The 11429-nt window shown below is 36.6% G+C and overlaps 2 protein-coding genes across 5 annotated transcripts in view; both read left to right on the forward strand.

The window, feature by feature from the left end:
- LOC109840119 (nuclear ribonuclease Z-like) overlaps positions 1 to 2848 on the forward strand; it is a 5009-nt gene extending 2161 nt beyond the window's left edge. Inside the window, exons 2-8 of one of the 2 annotated variants that reach the window (XM_020408634.1) lie at positions 200 to 362; positions 448 to 518; positions 616 to 711; positions 799 to 912; positions 1669 to 1737; positions 2367 to 2441; positions 2527 to 2848. In XM_020408634.1, coding sequence (XP_020264223.1) covers positions 200 to 362; positions 448 to 518; positions 616 to 711; positions 799 to 912; positions 1669 to 1737; positions 2367 to 2441; positions 2527 to 2616 — 678 coding nt within the window. In that variant the 3' untranslated portion in view covers positions 2617 to 2848. Of the gene's footprint in view, positions 1 to 199; positions 363 to 447; positions 519 to 615; positions 712 to 798; positions 913 to 1668; positions 1738 to 1826; positions 2327 to 2366; positions 2442 to 2526 lie in introns of those variants that run through there. The other variant, XM_020408635.1, reaches the window with a different exon arrangement.
- The window catches only part of LOC109840118, a 16653-nt gene continuing 8965 nt past the window's right edge, over positions 3742 to 11429 (forward strand). The window contains exons 1-6 of one of the 3 annotated variants that reach the window (XM_020408632.1): positions 3742 to 3875; positions 4014 to 4359; positions 5139 to 5475; positions 6119 to 7656; positions 7856 to 7969; positions 8681 to 8736. In XM_020408632.1, the coding sequence (XP_020264221.1) occupies positions 4024 to 4359; positions 5139 to 5475; positions 6119 to 7656; positions 7856 to 7969; positions 8681 to 8731 (2376 nt within the window). In that variant the 5' untranslated portion in view covers positions 3742 to 3875; positions 4014 to 4023 and the 3' untranslated portion in view covers positions 8732 to 8736. The remainder of the gene's footprint in view (positions 3876 to 4013; positions 4360 to 5138; positions 5476 to 6118; positions 7657 to 7855; positions 7970 to 8680; positions 8737 to 11429) is intronic. The other 2 variants (XM_020408633.1, XM_020408631.1) reach the window with 2 other exon arrangements.

Below are 11429 nucleotides of genomic sequence, written 5' to 3' on the forward strand. Positions count from 1 at the left end.
ACTCTCACACAGGCTTGTCCACTCAGAAAAAAAAATCTTAGTCCTTTACACTTTAGGCAGTGGGTTTTTGAGACGGGATCTATACTTGTATCATCCTTTAAAGATTTACTAGTTATGTAGTTTATGATATTTTCCTGGTGTTACTACTATTGTACCTGTAAATGTGTTAAATGGATAAACACAAATATATTGGTTGCAGGGAGGTCTTCCAATGTATGTAGGAACTCGTGCATTATACAGCTTAAAACCACCAACGATATTTGTTCCGCCAAGCATTAAAGCGGATGTTGAGAAGCTATTTGAGGTCCATCGATCCATGAGCAAGGATGAGCTGAAACATGATTTAGTTGCGCTTGATGTGGGTATGGTTGCTATATTTTCATTGATATATATTTTTTCCTTTAGGATTTATCCTGTAGTCACTACATATTTCCTTCTTTATTCCAGGGGAGACTTATGAAATACGGAATGACCTTGTTGTCAGACCATTTAGAACTCACCATGTCATACCTAGCCAGGTACTGTTTATTAAATCTGTTGTTTTTCCTAAAATAATGTCAGCAATAGTTCAGTTATTCTATGTTGATATTTGAGAAATTCTCCCATTTGATTCAGGGTTATGTAATTTACTCAGTGAGAAAGAAGTTAAAAAAGCAGTATGCTCACTTAAAGGGTCCTCAGATTAAGAAACTAAAGGTTTCAGGCGTTGAGGTTTGTAATAAAACCTGCTTTAGGAGCTAATGCTTAGGTTTATGTACTAAGTTGTAATTGGCCAATTGATTTTGTGTTTGTTGTTAGATTACAGACACAATATTGTCTCCAGAGGTTGCATTTACAGGAGATACGATGTCTGATTTCATACAGGAGCCACGAAATGCAGATGCCCTAAGAGCAAAAGTTCTTATCACTGAGGTTTTTCCTCTCTTCTCCCTTTTGCCCTCCTATCCTCACTATTTCCTCCACCCCTTTGCTTTCCCCGTGAAAACATGGATACTCATGTTAGCATTTAGTTTTTGCATATAGGGAAACTATTGTACTGCTTAATTTCTAGAAGATTATCCAAAAGTTTTGCCAGATAGTAATGTTGATTTGCATTACATGACAGTTTACAATTTGCATTGGGAGTGTGATCCCATTTGGATCATTCGGTTAAAACCTTGCCTTAGAGATAATGTAGTTCTATATTTTGCAAAAAGTGTTATCTAACCTATTTTGTGAGATCCTTTGCATGTCAGTGAAATTTAGAAACTTGTTCCTTAGATATTTGAGATAATTCACTTGAATAAAATGATCTTAGTTTTATCTACTAGCTAGCCATATCATGGCAAGACTATGATAAGCAATCTTGTTCATAGTTACCTTGACTCTCCAATTCAAAATGGTTGAAGCCGGGTTAACAGCTAGTGGCCAGTTCTCTTGCTTTCTCAGATCTTGCTCCCTACTCCATAGTCAGCCTAAGTCTGGGTCTTAGCTAATTTTTTGGAGGAGGATGGTGATGATGATTAGCAGTTTGGTTGGGAGTTTTTTTTTGCGTATCTCATAATCTTTAAGGGTTACGTCTACTTATAACCTTTGTCATTCTTTTGATTTCTCATAGACCTTAATGGCATGCAAGTGAATCTACTGCTCTATCCTAATATTGACTGGTCTTATTGTTTGTGATTGTAGGCAACTTTTCTAGATGAAGAATGCGACATTGAGCAAGCACGGGAACGTGGTCATATGCATTTGTTTGAGGTAACTGGTTCTCTATATCATCTACCTATTTTGTGTAGAATAAAATTGCGACATCCATTAATCTCTTATATGTTTTATCTGTCTTATAGCTTTCTGTTGGTAGCCTAGTTTAAGTTACTGAGAGGACCAGGGCTGGGACTAAAAGAATTGGTTGGGTTGAAAGAAATGGCCTTGGGATGTTTAGGCACGGATAAAGTTGTAGTATAACCATGTTACCATGGGTTAGTTCTGATACTTGCACCAAGGTTAGTTCTGGTGTCTATATGGAAGAATGTAATTAATGGAGGGTCTACTAACAAAAGGGAAATATAGACTAGTATGTCAAATTTCCTTAGGGACTAAAACGTCCTTTGAGTAAACCCTTCTTTTGTAAAGTTTTATATAAAACTACTTGTTGAAGAGCTTAATGTAAATTACTTTTGTCAGAGATAGATCACTTAGTAGTTTTTCTTTCAAAATTCTATGCACATCCAGATCTGCAGGAAATAAGCACAATTTGATAATTTTTTTCTTTCTTGTACATTTGATAAAAATTGGCTGACTTAATATTCGCGATATCCTAAACCAAAAATGATGTTATTGGTATTGGCAACTTCCAACTGATGAACTGAGGTTCGCACACTTTGTAGATTATGGAACACTCCCAGTGGTTTCGCAACAAGGCCATCTTACTCACCCACTTCTCATCCCGTTATAAAACAGAGGCAAGTATTCGCTAAATACATTATCATGTGTCACTGTACTTGTATGCGTGTGTGGTTTGCTAAAACGAGATCATCTTCTTGATAGGATATCCGACACGCTGTGTCTAAGCTGCAGAAAAGGGTGTCTGCGAAGGTCGTAGCTCTTACAGAAGGCTTCAAATCCACTTACTCCTGAAAATGAGATGTAATAACATAGTCACTATGCTTTTGTAGTTAACTGTAATCATTTACAAGAATTTTGGTAGGTTTTTCTTTTAGTATAGTAAAATTTTCGGAGATGTATGATGATGTGTTCATTTTTTAGTTGGAGCTGTAAATTTGCTCATATTGTTTGACATATGTAGAACAGATCGCAACAAAACCAATGTGTTCTATAATGTGAAAGAACTAGTAGGCTTGTTGGACTCCGCTGATATCTGGTTAAACTCGCTTGTATTGAGATGAGATCTATAATCATATTCTAGCACCCCGCATTTATAAAAGATTAATTATCCATAGAACAAACCAATTTAACTTTAAAACTTTATCGAAAGATAGACGGGGTAGAAAATACAAATATTTTATATCATATATTTTAAATTTACTAGGACTTACAGATTTTCCTATCATCATTAACTATGTTTTTATTTAATTGAAATTTCCAATTTTAGTTCGCAGTTAGTCACATGTATTTTTGTTTTTGTTTTTGTTTTTTGTTTTTTACTACGTTTTTTCTTCTTTATTGGGCTGAATTATTTTAATCACATTTCACTAAAGTTTTTGATGTCCTTTTGTATATATTTCTTTCCTTCTTGTTTTGAACTCTCTTTCTGCTATTTTTGTCTTTCATTTTTTTGGGTCATATTCGTTTTGTTATTTCTAACCATATAACACATATAATTTTCTAACTCATAATTTTAATATTTATTTTTCAAATTTTCTATAATAAAATGCAAAGTACATAAATGAAATTTGGAGCAGAAGAAGTGAAAATATTATTCTAAATTGATCCTTTACTAAATCCCAGTATCTTAAATTTCAACCACGCCCAAATCCCACTCGATCTAACCCGACGCAGCTCCAGTCTTATTAGCTCGGGGGCTTGTCAAATTTTAGGCTCGCTATAAGATTCCTATATGCAAGAACAGGCAACAGTGCAAATCACGCCGAATCATCTGCTCTTTTACACGTGTCATCCACTGTATCGCAAAGCACCGAATTTCCTACATGTCTCCAAACAGCAGACCTTCCACTTCTCCTCGCCGCTCCCTTTTTAATAAAAACTTTACCCCCGCAATTTTATCATTATTATTCCTCGAAGAAAAAAGAGAATTAAGCCCCCCCTTCTCCTCTCTCATCGCCTGCTCGCGAACTCCCCATATCTCATACTCTCACCGCCATCTCAACACAAAACACTCGCTCATATACCCTCTCTCTAATTTACCCGCCTACCCGGTATTTAAACCCCCTTTCCCTCCCTTTCTCTCTCATTCTCTCTCTCTCTCTCTCTCACTCTCTCGCCCCTAGGGTTTCTTTCTCCCCCTTCGCTTTCTCTCTCTAATGGATTCCTCTTCGAATCTCTCGCTGTTTCAGGTTCGATTCGATGGGAGACGAGGGAAGCGACGATCCGACTCTGCTGAAGAGGGCGAGGACCGGAGATCTGAAGCGGGTGGCGGAGATCGTGATGGTTCTCTCGGCGATGGGGGAGATGAGAGGGGGGAAGGATCCTACGGCGGCGGAGAAGGCGCTGGTGGCGGAGGCGAGGGAGAAGCTGACGGAGATCTGTGAGAAGGAGTTTAAGCCTAAGGATTTGATCCCCAAGGAGGCGGTTAGGGTTTTGGTTGAGGATCTAGGGTTGAATCGGAGTAGGGATCCTATGATGGGGTTCCGGCCGAGTAAGATGTCCATTGGAGAGAGGCTCTTGCATACTAAGAGGAAGGTATGGTTTATTTGGATTTTTCGTGGAATTTTCCTTCTTTTTCTTGGTGAATTTTGGTGGGAATTTTGTTCTAAAGATGTATTAATGCGTTCGCCAACGGAAGAAAGGTATAATTATTGTGGCAGTGCCTTCTTTTTTGTTGTCGAGATATTCTTTTTAGTTCTCTTTCGTTGGTTTAAATTGTTGATTGTTGATGCTCATTGGAGTTACATACCTAGTACAGTGTTAGACATTGCACAGCTCACACATGCTTCATCAATTCTTGAAATCTTGTTTTACTATAAGGTGCAATCCTTGTAAACATCACTCTTTTTTTTAACAAATCAGGATAAGTTCCTTGTTTCTGGTGAAAACTGCACTTTAACTAGCGAATGAGAAATTTTATCCAATTTCATATTTCAGATTTATGCACATTCATGTTCTCTTGGAGTGATATACTCCTTAACCTGCCAAAACTTTTCTGCCCCTATCTTCATTACTTCACATTCATGTCTTCTTACCCTGTTTTTTTCCCTTTCTGGTGAATATCTGTTTTTTATTTTTGGCTTTGTTTTGAAAAAAAAAATTGTTTGGCATTATTTGTTCTATATGCAAGTGGTTCCACAATCAGAACTGCATTTCTGCAGTAAGTTTTTGGCTGCTTTATGAAAGATTAAATATATATTCTTTCTATAACTCCCTTGTAGAATCTCTATTATTTGTGTACATTTCAGATTTTAGTATTTTAATGAGTAGAAGTTCAGAGGTGATGATATCTTGTGTTATTATTTGGTCCGTAGATGGAAGAATCCAAGACTATTGCTTGTTCTTCTCAACATCCTCTGGGAGAGTCCCATGGTACTTTGACGCATGGATCATCTTCTAAGAGCCCTATGGTATTTTCTGCTGGAGGCTTTCGTAGTGTTTCCCCTGGAGTACATGTTTCAGCTACAAACTCCATAACCTCCTCATTGAAGCAGTCACATGTCAGTGACTCACAGCTCACCACCACTGCCCTAAAATCATCCACCAGCCATCTTGAAAAAGACTCTCCTTTGTTATCACAGCCTCATGCAGTAACACATCTCAGATTTGATGGACGACCCAATGGGCCACCTTATATTGCACAATTACAAGGTATTGCCTTATGGTTTCTCTATTTTCTTGTAATTCTTTTGCAACCAGAATAAATCTTGGGATTTTCTCTACTTTCTCTTTGGTGCTATTTGTATGAAAAGCTTACTCATCTATGTCCATCCATTTGTTTTATATTACTGGATTTTTCAACATTTTACTAAAATTATTATGCCTTTTCTGTAGATATAAAATTAGTAAGACAGAGCAAAGTTAAATCGAAGAATTAACCGTGGCAGACTTCAGTTAACCTGGACATAGTGAACATGTGCAAACGACAGTTACTGCATTTATCCTTTAAAGAAGAAAGTCACCCTGATAAAAACACATTAAACATGATAACAAAATACGCATCAATTATGGTATGGATCTTCGTGCAGTTGCAATGATTATCCTTGAACTTTTGAGAATATGTTCTCATGGGAGTCAGTTTTTATTAGGTTCTCAATATTCTTTGAGATTATATGCATTCGAGTTTACTTTTAAGTGCTCTATGAGAATAAATAATTTGGGCTTATCAGTTTAATCACTTCTTATTAGCTGACCCAAAAATTTGAGATAAAAGGCTTTGTTGCTATTGTTGGAATTGTCGTACATTAATCAGTTCTTATACATACAGACTGATACGTACATGTTTGATATGTAGCTACTACTGAGAGGACCTTATCAAATTCTTCATCACAATCAACTTCTACTATTTTTATGAAGCCCGGTCAGCCAAATAATTTTCTGGATCATACCCACAGTAAGTCCGCGGGTTCTCATGCAGTTGGCAATGTGCAAGCATTTGGTCAAGCCGTGAGGAATCAAGGGACAAAGACATCTGAAGTCCCCAGTTCAGTAGCAAATCAGCCAATTGGACATCAACCTGCACAGGGTGTAATGTTTGCAACTGGGCCTTCCTTTTTCAGCAACCATGATGACATTTCTAAGAGTGTGCAAAAGATATTGCAACCAAAGGTTTTTGACCATCCTAACTTGAACCCTCCATCAGCGGAGTACACAAATCAACCTACAAACTGCCAAGTATGCAAAATTACCATCACTGATGTTGAAAGTTTATTAATTTGTGATGCTTGTGAGAAAGGAACCCACTTGAACTGTCTTCAATCTTATGGCAACAAAGAAGGTGTTCCTAAAGCAGACTGGCACTGCCAAAGATGCTTAATAACAAGCAACGGGAAGCCATTCCCGCCCAAGTATGGTAAAGTTACAAGGACTATTGCTCCGCAAAAGGCTCCTTCAAACACAGCTGTAACTAGTGCTTCTTCAGAGAAGACAACCCAAAATCTGGCCTCAAAGGTTAATCCACAGAAACCAGTAGTCAATGGCAATTCTTCGTTGTCACATCTTTCTCAAGCTTCAAGTTCAGCGACTAACTCAAATGATTTAACTAGAGATTCAAAGACAGCATGTGCAGCTGATACTCAACCTGGAATGAAAAAGGATGCTAACTTGTCTTCAATCACCTCAGTTAGTAACTCAACTGAACAAGCTGCTGTAGTTTGTGCTGCTTCTAGTTCTGAACCTGAAAGTTCCAATAAAGACATAAAAAGTAATGGATCATTGACATGCAACATGGAGAGATCGACACCTGAGTCTACATTGGATCAAAAGGTTGAATCAGAACGTTCCTGTCCTGAAAACCCACCGGACACTGTGTCTTTAACCGCTGATCAGTCCGAAGCACCAACCAAGTCGAAAGAAATTGGATCTCCCATTAATATGGAAGTTTTTGCAAACCAACAGCAAGAAATTATTAGTCTTGATTGTGATGAATCAAAAGAGCAACCTAAGCTACAGAGAGAATCTCAGGACAAGACTGGCAGTGATGTTAGGTTAGATGACCGAGATAATTGTCAAGCAGCTCCTAGTGGAAAGCCTAATATCAGTGAAGCAAAGCAACTTGAGTTGAAGTTTGAGTCTAATAATACTCTACTACACTCTCAAGAGAAGTCTGAATTAACGCCAAATGAAGCCGTAAACAATGACAATGAACCCGTAGCCTGTAACAAGCACTCAGTGCCAGATTCAGATGTCGTACATTGGCTTGGTGATGCTCTGCAGGATATAGATGGGAAAACTTACTATCAGTCTTGTCAAATTAATGGTGTGTCATACAAGCTTCAAAATTATGTTCTAGTATCTTCTAGTAGTCAAAATCCTGTCCCTTCAAAGCTCCAGGTATAGTTTATCCAAATCTTAAATTCACTCTTTGCTGCTAAATTCTGAAATATTAACTTTAACTAGCCCCATACATCAAATTTCATTATCAAATGTTCATTGATTTAGTAATATTTTCAACATTCTTGTTTATTACATACGAGTCATTATTATGTTCTTGGTAGAGTTACTGATTATCTTTTCTTTATGCGTATCATAGTGCTTGTGGGAGGATAATGCTACAGGGTCTAAGAGTGCAGTTGTTTGTCAGTATTACTTCCCCTGCCATCTGCCTGAGGTTGCTAGCTGTCCATCTACTCCAGAAAACAATGAGGTGAACCCTTAACTAATTGGGGTTGTAGTTCATGCTGTAAATTACTGTTATAAATTACAAATATTGACTTATTCATACATCCAAAATGCAAGATACCAGGTGTTGTCAGCATGATATAGGAAGTGTAATTTTTCTCTTTTTAATTTATACCATATTGGATCAGTATGCAAAGAAATCAAAGTCCTTTTAGCCTTTAGGAGGATTCTTGCTTCTTTTAGAAGAAGGTTAGGGATTATGTTAGGTTTTGTTCATCTTTTGACGACAAGAACAACAACAATAACAACAACAAACAATCACCACCACCTAGAGAAAAGAAGGAAGCAGAACCTGCAGGTCTTGGTTTTCTTTTTGCAGCCTTAGTTCAATTTTCAGACCAATAAGAAAGACATCCCTTAAAATAAGAAGAAGAAACACAACCACACCCAAAATCCCGTTTCTTGAGCCTGAACGTAGGTTTAATAGCTAGGTGGACCAGAACACAGGATTTAGGATCTAACTTCTTTAGTCATATGCATTAAGTTTGGATTTTCTGATGTAATTTTCAGCACTTTGGATTTAACCATCATATCACAAGTTGATTCACAATTATGCAAGATATTCTTTCCGCTTTACTTTAGACATAGTGGTTTTAGCCTCTACGTCTTAGTATTAATCTTAACAGATTCCAAATGTTGAAAAATTGAAAATAATGTTGTCCACCTTCATTTGAAGAGAAGGTGCCAGAATGATCTGTCTCTCCATGAAGTAAGGAGGTTTCTATGAAGGAGGTATGCAACTCCCACTTTACCTTACTATCTTGGCATTTAAACTCTTCATTTCTGCAGAGAAATAGAAAAAGCAATTATTATTTTATCTAACCCTAATCTCTCTCAAATAGAGATTGAGAGGATATTATATAATAGGTATGGGATAAAATCATATTTACTCACCTCTCACAATATCCTAATAATATCTTATAATATCTGTTAGATCTAAATACCAATAATATCTAACACAACCCCCTCAAACCAGAGCATATATATTAGATATGTTCAATATTTTATAAATGGGAATAAAACAACTAGTTGCAAGAGCTTTGGTGATGTCATCTTTGCATGGAATACTTGAAGGTGTCAGGAATTAGAAAATTGCATTCTTAGCTAGAAGAAATCCTAAGTGGGTCAGCTAGTAGAAACCCATGGTGGATAAGCCAATAGAAACCCTAGGTTTGCAAGCAGTGTTTTAAAAATAAGCCGATTTTATTGATTCATCGCCGATATATAGGGTTCGGGTCATGGCCGATATGATTTTTACAAAGATTTATCATATATCATTTTTGGCCGATTTGTCCCGATACATGGGTATAAATTCGATAAAGCGGCCGATTTCTCGTGGATTAAAAATCGCCCGTTTATCTATAATTTACATTCTAAGTGAACCGGTTCGGGTTTGGAAGCAAAAACCATTCTTTTTCGTACTTGACTCGCATCCACTAAGCAAAAACCATGCTATCCTATTATATTTCACTTCCGCTCATTGTGTAACCCTAATTCTCTCCACCTTCATTGTTCTCTCCCCTAAATCACTCGCAAATTTCTCACTCAAAGGTCTTTTTTGATGAACTCTCTCGAAGACTCAATATTGCATTAAATGTTCTTAGATTACATTTTAGAACATTATACTATATATGCTCACCATCTGATATGACACTCTGATTTTTACTACTTAATCCTAATGTATCCCGATAACTGAGATCCTATATGAATTTTAGCCATCCGATATATTTCTGAGAATCGATATTTAAAACATTGCTTGTAAGTTAGTAGAAACCATAGGCGGGTAAGTTAGTAGAACTAGAAACCTCAGGCAGGTAAGGCAGGAGAAACCCTAAGCAGGTAAGTTAGAAGAACAATGTTGGAGTCAACTACTTTTCTATTCAACTGACCTGCCAGAAGAATGATGTTGGAATCAACTACTTTTATATCCAACCATTAGATGTCGGAATCAACTACTTTGTATCCAACCACTGTGATGAACAGTGGATATTTTAAAAAGTTGGAGTTAACTCTAAGTTGTAACATAATGTTGATATCTGTTGTAAGAATCTCTGCGGAACTTGTGGAACTTTTCTTGCCTTGGAGCAGCATTGGCTAATTGGGATAGGAATAATGGTGATTGACTATAGATGATGGGTAACTAATTTATCAGACGGAAGAAAAACTGCTAAGAAGTTCGCACATTGTATTTTAAATTGTGTGGCAAAATTCGTTTAATCCTATAAGACTTTGACGAGAAACCTACAATCTGCTAAGTGCTATTGCATTACGATTATATTCCATTGCCATTCATAGCTTTGCAATGAACAAAAAAAATTTATTTAATCAGGATCCTTAAATTGGATAAAGGTAAGAGAGGTCAAATGGAGTTCCTTTAACATATTATGAAAAACTTTGAAATGATTAAAGGTAGGATCATTTGCCTATATATCCCTTAAATCATGGCTATTTACAAAAATACCCCCCAAATCTTAGTACTTGCAAAACTACTGCTCAAATCATCAACTTTGTGAAAAATACCCATAATATCAACAAATCATCAACTTGGTGCTGAAAGTTTGACTATTTTGTTGATAATTTTAATGTTCCGATTACAAATTAACTTATCAAAATTGATGATTATTTGCTTTGAAGTTAAATTTTTCCATAATTGATGATTTGAGGCGTATTTTTGTAAATATTGAGATTTGGAGGGTATTTTTTTGCAAATACCCATAATTTAAGGGGGACAGAATAACCCTTAGAGGTATTTGAATAATGAGTAAGAAACTACAAAAAAATTAGTTGAAATTTTGAATCATTATTCGTTGATGAAAGCCTAGGAACCCATTTAACATGTAATGTCATTGTACCTTTGTTCAAGTATTTGCATAAAAAGCAGGAGGCAATAGTAGAATAAATGTTCCCCTATCAGAAAAATAAAAACTAAATGATAAAATGAAAACCAAAAAAATGCCAAACTATATTTTAAATGCGTTTCTTTTTTTTTCTTTTTCTTAATGATGGATTGTGAGTTTATAACATGCAGCAAGAGTTATTTGGTTATGTAACCTAAATTTGTGAATTATCCAGGCTTAACACTTTTAACACTTTAATGCTACTTTGCCTGTGATCTCATAGAGATGTCAGAGCACACTTTCCCCCCTTCTTTTGGTGGTCAGAATTGAGCTAAATGGGGTATCCTTTACTTGGCCAAAACTTCCTCCTAAATCGGTGGGTAGTGGGTCCCAAGGGGTATAACACATTTCAGGCTTAACACTTTTAACACTTTAATGCTACTTTGCCTGTGATCTCATAGAGATGTCAGAGCACACTTTCCCCCCTTCTTTTGGTGGTCAGAATTGAGCTAAATGGGGTATCCTTTACTTGGCCAAAACTTCCTCCTAAATCGGTGGGTAGTGGGTCCCAAGGGGTATAACACATTT

The sequence above is a fragment of the Asparagus officinalis genome, chromosome 5 (assembly GCF_001876935.1).
Source record: "Asparagus officinalis chromosome 5, Aspof.V1, whole genome shotgun sequence".
Taxonomy (NCBI): domain Eukaryota; kingdom Viridiplantae; phylum Streptophyta; class Magnoliopsida; order Asparagales; family Asparagaceae; genus Asparagus; species Asparagus officinalis.